Source organism: Urtica dioica, chromosome 10 (genome assembly GCF_054948205.1).
Source record: "Urtica dioica subsp. dioica isolate 48M chromosome 10, U.dioica_male_clone48M_v1_H2, whole genome shotgun sequence".
Classification (NCBI taxonomy): domain Eukaryota; kingdom Viridiplantae; phylum Streptophyta; class Magnoliopsida; order Rosales; family Urticaceae; genus Urtica; species Urtica dioica.
In genome coordinates this window covers 17,644,545-17,658,805 of record NC_142765.1, presented here as the reverse complement: position 1 = coordinate 17,658,805, position 14,261 = coordinate 17,644,545, and the positions used below count along the sequence as shown (strand labels likewise).

At 34.9% G+C, this 14,261-nt stretch overlaps 2 protein-coding genes across 2 annotated transcripts; both read left to right on the top strand.

Annotated features, from left to right (window-relative positions):
- Positions 1 to 1,631: 1,631 nt before the first annotated feature.
- Positions 1,632 to 6,650, top strand: EX2 (UvrB/UvrC domain protein (DUF3506)). The gene is made up of 11 exons (XM_089628828.1): positions 1,632 to 2,208; positions 2,462 to 2,578; positions 2,686 to 2,751; positions 3,048 to 3,154; positions 3,244 to 3,325; positions 3,685 to 4,335; positions 5,055 to 5,181; positions 5,288 to 5,454; positions 5,816 to 5,890; positions 5,996 to 6,088; positions 6,232 to 6,650. The coding sequence occupies exons 1-11, from the start codon at positions 1,846 to 1,848 to the stop codon at positions 6,331 to 6,333; spliced, it is 1,950 nt and encodes a 649-aa protein (XP_089484954.1). The 5' UTR covers positions 1,632 to 1,845; the 3' UTR covers positions 6,334 to 6,650.
- A 1,937-nt stretch (positions 6,651 to 8,587) lies between these two features.
- On the top strand, positions 8,588 to 11,400 carry LOC149383642 (CASP-like protein 4A3). The gene is made up of 3 exons (XM_089627627.1): positions 8,588 to 9,299; positions 9,744 to 9,879; positions 11,059 to 11,400. The coding sequence occupies exons 1-3, from the start codon at positions 8,725 to 8,727 to the stop codon at positions 11,251 to 11,253; spliced, it is 906 nt and encodes a 301-aa protein (XP_089483753.1). The 5' UTR covers positions 8,588 to 8,724; the 3' UTR covers positions 11,254 to 11,400.
- The last annotated feature ends 2,861 nt before the right edge of the window (positions 11,401 to 14,261 follow it).

Here is a 14,261-nt window from a genome sequence, read left to right as displayed (position 1 = left end):
AAGAAATGTTGTGGTATACAACCATCAAGAAACAAATTTAACATTAAAATAACATTATATATACATATATAGTTACAATATATTTACATTTTTGTTTTGGTTACATATGTTGAAAATTTAGTGATAAAGAGGATTTATTATTAATTAAGTGATTGATTTGTGGTAATTATTCATTTACTTATTTAATCTAAAGGGAATAGTATTTCTGTCCCCCTTTTTCTTTTAGTCATTCTTCGCTTTCCATAATCCCTAACAAATAGTCGTCATCATTTTTCTTCTAGTCACGCATTTGTTGTTGAAAACACCATCAACTCGGTCAAAAGTCTAGGCTTTCAGTCCCCGTCCCCACTCCCTCAGTCCCTCTTTCTGCCAACACTCTTGAGCGATCGTGCAAGCTACAAGAGCATGAGTGATGGTCTCTGGCCCAACCTCATACACTGTACAACTGTTATCCACATTGACATACCTCGATCTAAGCTGCGATAATGTTGGGAGACACTCGAATTCAACTCGCCACATTAAGTTCTTCATCTTAAGGGGAACATTTAGGCTCCACAATCCCGTCCAGAATGGGAAAAAAAGCATTCACAATTCCACCTATCATGCTAGACTTAAAGGAGCTTATACACACTTTTTACAGAGTACACACCATTCAGCTCCAGTTCCTAGTACCATCCGTCCTTCTCGGCCTCGCTGTGTAGGGGAATAACCATAATTATATCCTTATCTCAGTCGCAAATAAGAGCCGACACAACATCATCGTCCCACTCTCTTTCCCCTGTTTTGAGCAGATTCCAAACTTTCATATTTGTTTTGGGGTCAACATCGGGTTCTCGTGCTCTAGGAGCCACATCTCGTACATTGATGATTACGAGTTGTAATTGTGGTAGTTGTGTGTATATGAAGGAACCTAAATTTCTCATTTTGGACATTATGAAGTTCAACTTCGAAAATATTTTATCTCCTTTATAAATTATGGTATTGTTTTCTTTGTAGTCTAGGTGGTAGTTTTTAGCGTTAGTTCTAGTTCGACGGAGTCGTACATTGTGGTGTATCGTCTGTCTTGTTATCATTGTATTATGAGATACTTTCGATCAAATATTCCGACACATGTAAGAGGGCGATAAAAAGTTTTAAGAAAATCATCCGAGTATCCTCCTATGCTTTGTTCATGAGGATCAAGATTTATCTGATTTTTTTTCACGTAATTATATTTCATACTTTATTAGTTTTATGAAGTAGTTCATTTATTTAATTATTTTGTATTTAAATGTGAAAATGGTAGAAAATAACTATTTTCGTAACTTTTTTTTATATTAGCTGTTGAACTTTCTAATTTTCATAAACTAGATTTCAATAACAGTTAATATGATTTTAATAGTTGTTGACCAGATTTCAATCATTGTTGATCAAATTTCAATAATTGTTGATTAAATTTTTGAAACATGAGAGTATTTTTGTCTAAAAAACGGTTGTTAATCGTATATTTTGAAAATATGAGTGAAATATAAAAAGTAATGCGCATGTTTTAGGTTAATTTTAACAGGGAAGAAAACATTTCGTAGACATCATGCGTATTATTTTCCAAAGAAGGAGAAGAAATATAAAAATATCTAATTAATATTTATCCGTAGAAAGAGCATCGCCATCATCGCTCCCATTTTATCATTATCACCTTCGCAATTCACATTCACTCTTCCAAGCTTTCCACACAAGAACCACCACACACACTCATAACTTCCTCACCAAAACCGCACATAAATACAATCGCTTCTTCTTCTTCTTCTTCTTTTTCTTCTTTCTAGAGAGAGAGAGAGAGAGAGAGAGAGAGAGAGAGAGAGAGAAATGGCTGTAACAAATTCATGGGGAATAGGCCAAGCCATGCTGGTCCGACCGTTTTGCTGCTCCGACTCGCTCTCTCCAAAGAAGTCAATCAACTTCAACAATCGTCTCGCTCTCTTTCCGGGCTTCAATTGCTCTTCCAAGCCCCGAATTCATTCTTCTTCGTCGTCTTCGTCTTGTTTGAGCGGCTCTAATCGCAGAAGCTCCAACAATTCGAGCCATTGCCGTTGCAGCCGAAACGAGTGCAGTACCGATGGTTCTACTTCCTCTTTATCGACTTCTTCTTCTTTGGATTGGAATTGGGACACGTGGACTCGCTATTTCTCTCAGATTGAACAAGCTGAGAGCTTTGCGTCTATTCTAAAGGTACTAATATATATGTACCCACTCGAAAAAAGATTCAGAACTCAGCCTCTGTTGTTTCGGTGGAGCGTGTTTAATGCCCACAGTTTTTCGATTGGAGTTGAATTGAATTGATACATGGATTGAATTCAGCTCAAGAAGAGCGTTAAAGTATGAGATGTTCAGGGAGTTGAATTTAGCATCTAAAAATAGGAGTTTCTTAGAGTCTGACCATGGAATGTAAAGAATGAATGAATCTATTCTTACGGTTTGACAGTTTCAACTCGAGGACGCTATCGAGAAAGAAGACTTTCAAGAAGCAGTGAAGCTGAAAATGGCTATAGAAGAAGCCACGTCGAAGGACACTGTTGCCGAGATCATGAATCAGTTGAAGGTTCGTCGTTAAGCTGATATTTGAACATTCCGAGTAGTAAATAAGTACATAAAAACTTTGTTCGATTGCCCGAAATCATTTAACTGGGATTGTAATTTTCGTCTCAGATCGCAATTGAACAAGAGCAATACCACGACGCTTCAAAGTTGTGCAAACACACAGGAAGCGGACTGGTAAGTCCTTATTTTGGAATTCTAATGAATTGGTTTTAAGAAGAAAAATAAATTCAAGCTAGTGTTTGTCTCGCTGATACTACCCAGGATAATTAAGAAACACAGACAGCAATTTCATAGATAAACTCGGTTCACTGCCAATACTTTTCTATTACGCTACTCTGCCACTAAGGAAACCAAAATAATCAATTGACAACTCTTCTCGTGACCCTAATGATTTATTTAATACTAAAATATATTAATTAAACGATTTCTAATTTATCCTTCCGAGGTTTAACAACACTATCTAACAACAGGTGGGCTGGTGGGTCGGCTACTCGAAGGACTCCAAAGACCCTTTTGGTCGGTTTATTCAAATCACTCCGAGCATGGGCCGATTCGTTGGTAAAAGTTATAGTCCAAAGTGAGTCATTATTTTCTTCGTCGTGTTTATTATATCAACAGCTTGCTGGGAAGTGTTTGATTCGGTTTGCTTTGGTATTGTTTATGCAGACAGTTGGTCACTGCCTCTCCTGGAACTCCGCTTTTTGAAATTTTTGTGGTGAAAAATCCCGACGAAACGTATGTTATGCAGGTATGTGAGCATCGTTTTGATTGGTGATTTTATATTTTGTGTACTGTTAAACTTTATAATAATAGTTATAATAGTGATAGTAAAAAGATTGGTATATTCAGGGCAATTCTTTCTTACAGAAACATACTTTTGTTTTGAGGTTTGTCCAAAGAGTGAAGAAAAGCTACGACCTTTTAAGTATGTGATAAGCATAGGCAAACTTGTTGAAATTCACTGATATAGATCTATATTAGAAATATTTGCTGAAATTTATAAGAAGCAGTTTCAAGTCAATCATCTAGATTGTAGAAGTCCCAAGATCGACGGTAAAAAAAACATAAAAGAAAAAATCTCTGACCAAAACTCATTTCTATTGACAGGTTGTTTACTTGGAACGACCCAAAAAAAAGCTGAAGAACAACAAAAAATCACCGTATAAACCAGAAGAAACCGAACCAGCTTCTGAACTTGAGGATACCGAAGACGAGTCGGAAAAGAACGATGATAAGGGAACAATCATCGAAGAGGAAACTGAGGAGGGCATAAAGAGCGTGATAAACTTCCTCAAGGAAAAACTCCCGGGACTTAAAGTCAAAGTCACGAACGTGAACATCTCCGAGGAAGGAGTGATAGATGACGCCGATGCCCTGAAGCAGTTGATGCAAGAGAACGACGATTCCGACGAGAGCACCGAGGACGAAGACAGCGATTTTGACGAGGTCGAACCGGAAAACGAGGTCGCTTTGGGGGAAGAATCGGCTATGAAGCTTTTTCTTGGTGGAGTCGTACATAACAACGAAGAAACGCCGCCCTCCAAGGATGACTATATTCGTCACCCGGCTGAAATCAAAGATATGAGCAAGGACTCATTTGCATTGTATATTCCTGGAATAAGCGACGACAATCAAGAGGCGAGAAATATCAAAATATCTAACGTCGAAGTGTCGGAATTGGCCGCGCAAGCTGCTTCTGAGTTCATGCCCCCCTACATGGTCAAGGAGTTTTGGAGACCCGACAAGGTTTCTTCAAAGGTGAGCGCTTTAAAATATGATGGGTCCAAATAGCCCTTGAGTTGTTGTCAGAGTTGCATTTTCATCCTTTAAATAGTGTTTTAGGAAAAATACCCTTAAAACATCGACTTTGTAGCCTTTTTACAAACAACTGAACAAATATTTAAAAGCTTAAAGATGAAGAACTTGTTTTTCTCATCCTAGAGACGAAGTCAGTTTTGTTTATTTAGTAATATTAGGGCCAGGTTATAACCCCAAGGGGTTGGTCTAGTGGTAAGGGCGATTCTTGGGATCTTGCACATCCCCGGTTGGATTCCCCCTGGACGCAACAATTGGGGCCACTGGGGTAGTCTCCCGGTCGATAATGCCAGGGCCTCGTGGATATTAGTCGGGTCTCACCCGGACACCACGGTTATCAAAAAAAAAAAAAAAAAATTAGGGCCAGGTTATGATTCAACCAGTTTCTTCTATAAGGCGAGCAAGTCATATATATTTTTTTAATTGATAGATTCCATTAAAATGTAATATCTTGTTATGAAAAAACTAAAACTGCTTAAATAATAATAATAATAATAATAATAATAATAATAATAATAATAATAATAATAATAGTTTCAGGGTATTTTGTTTCTTAAATTAGTTTGCGGACCAAGATACACCTGGGAAATAGTTCAGTGACCATTTAAGCTAAAAAGCCTACATACTTACAGTGTGTTTTGATAAATTATCTGACTTTGCAGGTTTCAAGAAACGTACGTGATATACTCAAACTTGCAGTGAGTCAAGCACACAAAAAGAATGGACTATCAGAGTACACCAATTTTAATCGGATCACCACTTCTAATGGTGATCTAGATCCGTTCGAAGGTGAGTCACACCATTCTCTGTTCTTCAGCCCGTCGTTTTTTCTTAGCCCATCGATAACTTATGTTTCCTTATGTCCTTCGTGGAATTCCCGCCGACTGAAAAACAGGTCTCTATGTTGGTGCTTTTGGCCCATATGGCACTGAGGTGGTACAGCTCAGGCGTAAATTCGGTCACTGGAATTCGGACGCCAAAGACGATTCTTCAAACGTGGAGTTTTTCGAATACGTCGAGGCTGTGAAGCTAACCGGTGATCTCAATGTTCCCGCGGGCAAGGTAATCATACAGCCATTCTATTTAGTGTGTTAGACCCGGAAGGATAAATTAGTCGTTGATTTATTTGATTTCGTTTTTGTTTATTTAAATTATATTTTAGTGTAAATAAGTCATTAGGGTTTGGAAAAGAGTTGTCAAGTTTATTGTTTAATTTTTCTCAGTAGTAGAATAGTGTAATATATGTAAAATGAGAGACTGGTAGGAGTTCAGGCAATGAAATAATTAGTAAATTGTTTAGGGTTGGAATCAGTATTAATAAGCGTTGTTAATAGGATTTGAGGTTTAGCCTATTGGGAGAAATTTTTTATCAGGCTATATATATATGTATTCTTATATGACTATCCTCTCGGGGGGTACTCAGGTGACATTCCGTGCTAAAATCGGGCGAGGGAATCGCGATTCCAACCGTGGGATGTACCCAGATGAATTAGGAGTGGTAAGTATTATTGTCCTCATTTCTGTAATTGCTTAAAGAGCACTGAAAAAGGGCTATATTGGTTGTCAAATCTAAAATCCATGTCTTAATTATTATTTTCTACAGTCGGCAAGTTACAAGGGTCAAGGAAGAATAGCCGAATTCGGGTTTAAGAACCCGAAATGGGTAGAAGGAGAACTTCTACAGCTCAATGGCAAGGTATTCAAGATATTGCGTTTGAATATATATATATATATATATATATATATATATATATATATTGTGTTTTGATATTTTTATTAAATTTTTAATTATTATTATTATTATTATATAATGTTGATGGAATTTGAATAAATGTGCAGGGAATGGGACCATATGTGAAAGGTGCTGATTTGGGATTCCTGTATGTTGTCCCTGAGCAAAGCTTTCTTGTTCTCTTCAACCGTTTGAAACTGCCACAGTGAGACTGAGAATGAGAATGAGAAAGAGAATGACTCATATCCATGTAAAATAAGAACTAAAAAAGAACTTAACAAAAAGGCAGTTTTGTTTGTCCATTTTGATCATATCTAGACATACGAGTTTTGCTGACTGAGAAGACCTATCAACCATATTGATCTATACTCGAGTAATAATAAACCTTGATAGAGTTATTTTTTTTATTTGGGTTTGTTTGCAATTAGATTTATTATCATAGGAGTAAAAAAGAAATATGCATTTTGTATCTGTCTCTAGTGATCTTGTGATGAATGAAACATCTCTCGATGTAATTTTTTTTGTTTTTCGTTCTTAAGATTTGATATGATAACAATATAAACTTTCTTTAGTGTTTATTGATTTTGAAAATATGAAAGGTATTTTGCATTCTAAAAGTTAAATGTAAAATATGATAGCAACTATGTTATTTCTTTCAACTATTTGATGAATAATTCTTAACTTAATTCAAGATATCAACCTTATTAATAAACCAAGGTTGTCGACTACTTGTCTAAAGCTAAAAACTTAAAAAGTCATTACGAAACATACATGTATAAAATAATTAAGATTAAAATGTTTAAATGCTTTTCTTGCTCCTTTTGGTATATACTGTTCTAGACTTGTGAGACTAGTAGAGAATTAAAATGCTAAAGGGTAGTTTCACTTTTTAAATGTGTGTGTTAAATTAAAGCCTTGATCAAGGGCCTAGCGTTTTACAAGTATAAATTATAAATAAAAAATAAAAATGTGGGTCCTTGCTAAAGACAATATTGGCCAGGACACTAAGCATGTAGTTGAATGTAGAATATTGGAATTGTGAAAGAAAATCTAAAACGTTGCTCGTAGAGATTGGCTCAATCTCCACTTGGCAAAAACATATTTGCCAAACAATTTTGTTTTGTGCATATAATGTTTATTTCATACACTAAGGAATAAGTTGAGCAAAAGGAAGAAATAAAGCAGGGTAAGGAATATTTGCTTTTTTAGCTACATTAAATAAGTAAAAATTAAATGAAAAAGAAAGCGCACTCTCAAAGAAAATCACCAAAAGAAATCTACTTTAAGCTACCATAAAGTTTCCACTCAACGCTTTTTTTTTTTTTTTTTTTTTTTTTTTACAATGTTAATGTTCAACGTTAGTATATTTATACAAAAAAAAAAAAAAAGATTATATTCGCTTATTTTGTTTCTTGCCATGCAACTTTGGAACTAGTTTTAGTACTCTCTCTATATCTCTTAGTAGCTAAGAAAATAGCACTAAGAAAGTCTAAAGTTGTTGTCTTTTTAATTATTAAGTTACTGTAAAATATTTGATCAATTTTTTAAAATATTTATTCAACGAAAATAAGTTTGTTACATTTATCTATTATAATTTCTTATGAGATGTAGTATCTTAAACATAAAATATATTCGCGATTATCATCTAATCTCCCTGACTAAATCGATATTTTATCTGGCCAAATTATTTGAACATATATGCCTATTAGACAAACAAGTAATCTCGAACATGCAGATGAAATGCAAATAGATCCGTTCCGTTTTCAGAAATTTGGGTTCTAATAAATAGAAAAATTTCGTGTTGGTCCGTTCTTAAGGCTTGGAATTGCTAACAATACACCTCTTCTATTTAGGTTTAATTTTTTGTGTTTCAAGTTCCTTTTAAAAATAATTATTTTTAAAAGAATTAATTTATAAAGGTTGAAGAACAGCTAATCGTATGATGGTTCAAAATAACTCACACACTCCAATCATCATTAGAAAATCATTATGAGTTTAACCGTCCAATCCTTGGAATCATTAACAGTCAAACCAGCTAGTGATCCAAATTAAATAAGGGAAATTTACCAAACACGACTCTTAAATATTTCAATTTGCTAATAATACCGAATCTTGGTCCTTGTCCTTTCATTTTTTAACCAACAATAATATCTCAATTTGCAAGTAGCAATGAACCTTAGAACTTCGCAAAACAAATAAGATACGAACACGTCCTGAATTTTCAATAAAATCACCAAATAGCATAATAGCACGTCATCCATCACCGCGTTATTTTATACGTGGCGTCGTTTTATTAGATGCCAGAACACTTCCCGTGAATCACCGCAGTAGATAACACTCAGTCGCTTTACGAAACTATCAGTGCCACGTAGACAGTGGTCCCTACTAGCGAAGCAATGAAGTGAAAGACTCATTCGGAACTTTCTCTTTTTCCATTTCTTTTATCTTTTTAATACTATTTATTTTCCAATTGAATTTCATTTCCCTTCTTTCTCTCGCTTCCCAAAAACCACTTTCCTTTCTCTTCTTTTCTTCTTCGTTGATTTTATAGTTGAAGACTCGCAAGAAAATAAAGAAGAAAAAACTCACAGTGAAGAACAATGGAGTCACATTTACAGACTCAGTCTCACATCGAGAGGCAGCAAAATCAAAGAAGAGGAAACATAAAGAAATCTTCTTCCAGAAACTCCGAGTCTTCATGCCTCGAATCGCCTCACTCTCCTCTCAGGTTCCACTCTCCGCTCGCATTCGACGCAGGAGACCAAGCCGAGACGCCGCCGTACGAATCTCCGTCGGAATCGCTACATGCTCTGGAAAATACCAGAGCGATCGTCTCCGTCGAGAAGGCTAAGAACCTTAACCGCCACTCTCCGGATCGCCGAGGAAAACCGCCGATGACAGTCAATAGGGCGGTGAAGGAAGACGCGCCGCCGTCCGTGGCGAAGGTTGGTCCCGGCGGAGGAGAGTACGCAAACGGCAACGCAGACGGCCGGAGGTCGAACTACGCCACTACGGAGGCGGAATGGAGGACGGCGAAGAATCATGCTCTGAATAGCGCGGCGCTAGGGTTTCGCATCAGTGAGGTCGTTCTCTGCTTGATTTCGTTCTCGGTTATGGCCGCTGATAGGACTCAGGGTTGGAGCGGAGATTCCTTTGATCGATACAAAGAATACAGGTTTATTCTTCACTCTAGTCTATCTCTCCGCTATCGATATGAATTTGAATTTAAATTACACCTTTTTTTTCCGTTATAATTTCGTTGCTTGTTTGTGAGGTTTTTGCAAATGTAATTTTTTTTGTCCCCCGGAACAGACTAATACTTTAAAAGTAATTCCTTCTGTGTGAAGGAATTAGATGTTTATGACTTAATTAGGCTGTATAACACATTTTTTTCGTTTCGTGGGTCTTTTTGGCTGATTGTTACTCTAGCAATCTGATTTTTTTTCAAAGTTGTGTTCGGTACCAAAACGGAGATTTTTGTTTCCAAATATAATGCTAGTCAAGTTTAGGTTTTTTTTTTTTTTTTTTTTAAAACGCAAAAACGATTCAGCTTTTGTATCTCTATTTAATTTGGTTACCACTTACCAGTGCTAATTATTTCCTTCTTTTGGATGTACAGGTATTGTCTGTGTGTGAATGTTATCGGATTTGCATATGCATTATTTCAGACTTATAATATAGCATACTATCTCGGAACCGGAAAGCACGTGATCAAGCACCACCTTCGTCGTCACTTTGAGCTTTTCATGGATCAGGTGAGTAATTTACTCTTAGTGTATATTTCACTCCTCTTTACATCATTACAAATCACGTCTATAATGTCAGTGTGAATGCGATATGAACTGTTCACAGTGAAGTGACTATTGCATATTGTTTGTTAAGACTTAAGAGTGAAACTACAAATGAAACGTCTTTTATCGCTGCCATCGGAAATGTTGAAGTAATCTGATTATGATCTGTGAACCTCGACCCCGAACATTTTCCTTAGTGTAGAGTCTTCTAAAATGTTTGATTTAGTCAGATGGGAATCTAGCTTTAGAGTTGATGTCGTTGGTCAGTTCGGCCTAGTTGGATTTACATAATTAACCTATCTGTTTAGTTTACCATATTCTTGTGGTGGCTATCACACATTGTTCGAGTGAAACTACAAATGAAACCGGCTTGTACCTCTATCAGATATGTTCAAGTAAATCCGATTACGTTCGAATCACTCTTCTCTGTAGTATTTTGCTGGTTAACAACCAACTTTTTGTGAACTCCGACCTTGTATATTTGGGTCAGTGTAGCGTCTTCTAAAATGCGACTTAGTCAGATCCAAAATCTAGCTTTGGATTTTCTTCGCGGGTTTTTAAGCATAGTTGGCTATTCATCGTTAACATTGTCTTTTTTACTCACTGTACTGTGGCTCTGAGTTATCTGCCTTGTACACGTTAGAGTGAAGCTACAAATGAAGCAGCTTGTATCGCTATCAGATTGGTTGAAAAGTAATCTGATTATGTTCCAGCAATTTCTCAGTGTAGAGTCTATAAAAATGGTGACTTGGTCCTTGGTCAGATAAAAAAAATCTAGCTTTGGATTTTATTCGTGGGTCTATTAGGCATAGTTGGTTTTACATTGTTACCTCTTCGCTTAGTCACTGTATACTCTGGGTGTGACTTACAGAATTGAAACGGCCTGTACCGCTAAAAAGTAATCTGATTATGATTTAATCATTGTTCTCTGTTTATATGAACCCCGACCCCAAACAATTTTCACAGTGTAGAATCTATAAAAATGATCAGTTCGGCCTAGTTAGTTTTCATCGTTAACCTCTTCGTTTAGTCACCGAGCATTCTGGCTGTGAAGTGTGATCTACGAATTGTAGTTTTGTCGTTCGATGTAAAAGAATCAATATTTCGGATCGTGAACTTGACATTTTAAGTTCTGTGAAACAGGTTCTGGCGTACCTTCTTATATCAGCAGCGTCATCGGCGGCCACGAGAGTCGATGATTGGCAGTCAAATTGGGGAAAAGACGAGTTCACCAAAATGGCAAGCGCTTCGGTGGTCATGGCCTTCCTGGCTTTTGCTGCCTTTTCCGTCAGCTCTCTCATCTCCGGTTACAATCTTTGGAATGAAAACTCGGCTTGATCTGATCCGTTCTTGTGAACCAGGTTCCTTGTGGTTTTTCTCTGGTTTATAATCTTCTGAGAGAAAAATAATCCAATGGCATGTGAAAGCAAATATATATAATATGTATAAGGTTGTTTTTTTTTTCTTTTTCTTCCCACTGTTGTACAGATACAGGTGCAAATCCAATAGCCATGGTCACTCATAATTGGAAGAAAAATATTAGTTGAAATTTACTGTTTGAGCTCCTACAACGTGGAAATAAAACTAGTGACTGGTCTATATTGGAATTAGGCCAAGTCTTGGGCCTGATAATTTTTCCCAAGGCCTATTTACAAGTGGTATTTGCATCTTATGTCACAAATTGGCAATCCAATTACAAATAAGTCACATGCAAAAATTTTAGAAAGTTTTAGAGGAAGATGAAGTGATTTTTAATGAGGTATTGTAAAAATTCAGAATACATTGAGTAACTAATAAAAAGATTAAATGATGAGAGGGAGTATTTTGAAATTTTCACATGTGACACGAATGTAAATACGTGACACAAATGCAATTTTGACAACTTTGTGACACAAATGCAAAAACCCGACGAATTTGTGACATTGACGCAAATTTCCCTATTTACAACCCATGGTGGTCTGGTTACACAGATACCGGGTTATTTTTTATTCTCATATCTCATTACAAGAATATTGATTTCCAAAAACTACCACAAATATTGGATTTTAAATTAAAAATTGTAAAAACCCTTATTATAAATAAATAAATAAATAAACCGTAAACAACAAAATAAAGGCTTTTTTCTGAAAAAGAAGGAACAAAAACAGCAAAGAAAGCTAAAAGTAACAATACAGTAAAAAAAAAAAAAATGTTAGCATTATGGGAAATAGCTGTATGTAGTTTAAATATCGCTATTTTATGAGAGAATTTTTTTAATTGCTAATTGTGGAATTAAATATGTCAGTCTACCACATAATTTCTTCATCTTATTTTCGGCATAGAAAGGAAACAAGTCTGAAATTATAGCAATTTTACTTTTAAGTTTTGTAAATAGAAGTGCGGGGTAGGTATGATAGGTTTTAAAATTGAATCTGAGAGAGAAAAAAAAATGCCTAGTTTGAATCTGTCACGGAAAATTTCGTTATCTTTCGACAATAGGGACATCTCTTGAATTTATTAATTTTACTTTAGACTTAAAATAGTATGATGTCAAAATTATATACTCTTGTGAATAGAATTTAAGAGACGATGAAATAAAGCCAGCCGTACAAGCCTTTTCTGTATCGTCAACGTTTTCAAAGTTCAAACTACCATGAATGCTAATCACCTGACAGTAAAATTTCAACAAAACGAAATGAAGACTGTGAGACAAAAAAATTATTATTATTTTTAAGAATTACAGCTTCTTGATGTTAGGTTTATGAAAAGGAAATTAAACCTCCCAAAACATATTTGTTTTTTCTTCCATGAGTGAAATTGGAGAAGGTTGAGGTAAGTACAAAACTCAAAAGGTGGTTTGTGAAAGCAATGTCAAAATATTATTATGAAATTCAATTTTGTTTTCGGGTTTATTTGTTGGCTTTATAAGCGTTTAGATTATTTAATAGAGCCAAATTTGAGGGTACACACTCAACATCAACCATTTATTGAACTTAATTAAAGTTATTTATTTATTAATTTTTTTTTTGTAGGAGTCTATTTCTTACACCGCCAAAAGCACATGCCCAAATCTCCCCCGTAGATTCTTATCCAAATACCCAGTTTGTATTTTATCTTCTTCATACCCAATAATCATCTTCACTTATTTGATCTAACATTGTTAATCAGAAAGACCACAAATAAATTTCATTTCATCGTATATGTCGTCAAAACAAGTTAAAAGAAAAATTAAGAAACATTTTTATGACACTCATTTTTTAAATATTAAATTAACTGATAACTTGCCAAATAATTATAAATAAACTATGGTAGTCCCTGAAATCTTAATAAAAAAAGATTTTGTCTCTCGCCTTTCTTCTGTGAATGATTTATACCATAATAGTAATGGACAGAAGATGTAATTTCAAAAGGGTAACTTTTTTTTTTTTTGTTTCAACAGATGGGAAAAAAGAGTTCACGTGGTTTCTTTATCAGCCATGTTCATGAAAATGTACAAAATATGAACTACGTGACAAATATTCTGTATCAAACCCAGTAGTAGTTTTATTTAGCTTAGTCAACCATAGTCAAACTCTTTTGAACTCCGATATTTTTTCACTAATATACGAACAAACAGAACGAATATTTTTTTTTCCTTTCCAAAGGCGAACCATATATTGACTTATTTTCTAGTATATTTGAGTGCATACTGCGTATCTTAGACACCTAAACCATGTCATGAATATTCTTCTGTTACCACTTATTCTAATAAGTATCACCAAATCTTGACAAATTAAGTACGGTTATCCCTTATATTCTGTACCATTACAATATTTTGGGTAATACTATTATTGTTCCTATTGGCTTTTAGTTAACAAACACGTGGTATTCCATCCAAACAAAACGTATCGATGCATGTGCATGAATGCCCCCAAAATCATGTATATTATATACTATACGACCATATAGCAAGTATTAGCATTGACTATATATATATATATATATATATACACACGCGCGCGATGCGCGAGTTAGCAACTTTTTATTTTTTTTAAGTAAAAAAGAAAAATAAGTAAAATAGAGTAAGTTGAAGATTTTTAATTGTATTAAATTAAATCTAGCAAAATCGTTGTCAAGGATGTTTAAAAAATAACAAAAGGTAGAAAAAAAATTCTTTTATGATTCAAAGGTTTTCAAAATACTGAATGTTTTCCTATCTGTCAGATTTCTTAGAAGTATTATGGGAAAAAGAAATTTTAGGTAAGTAAAAGTCGAAGTTAAATTCTGATAAAAGAAATCAAAGTTTTTCCAACTATATATAGTATGTTATTGGTATAGTATAATATAGTATTAGTAATCATGATTATATCATAAAAACATTATACAAA

Excerpts from the sequence above, each read along its gene's own strand:
- LOC149383642 (XM_089627627.1), top strand. The coding sequence starts at position 8,725 with ATGGAGTCACATTTACAGACTCAGTCTCACATCGAGAGGCAGCAAAAT. Across the intron at positions 9,300-9,743 it reads GATCGATACAAAGAATACAG|GTATTGTCTGTGTGTGAATG; the intron begins GTTTATTCTTCA and ends TTGGATGTACAG. Across the intron at positions 9,880-11,058 it reads TTGAGCTTTTCATGGATCAG|GTTCTGGCGTACCTTCTTAT; the intron begins GTGAGTAATTTA and ends TCTGTGAAACAG.
- EX2 (XM_089628828.1), top strand. The coding sequence starts at position 1,846 with ATGGCTGTAACAAATTCATGGGGAATAGGCCAAGCCATGCTGGTCCGA. Across the intron at positions 2,209-2,461 it reads GCTTTGCGTCTATTCTAAAG|TTTCAACTCGAGGACGCTAT; the intron begins GTACTAATATAT and ends ACGGTTTGACAG. Across the intron at positions 6,089-6,231 it reads TTCTACAGCTCAATGGCAAG|GGAATGGGACCATATGTGAA; the intron begins GTATTCAAGATA and ends ATAAATGTGCAG.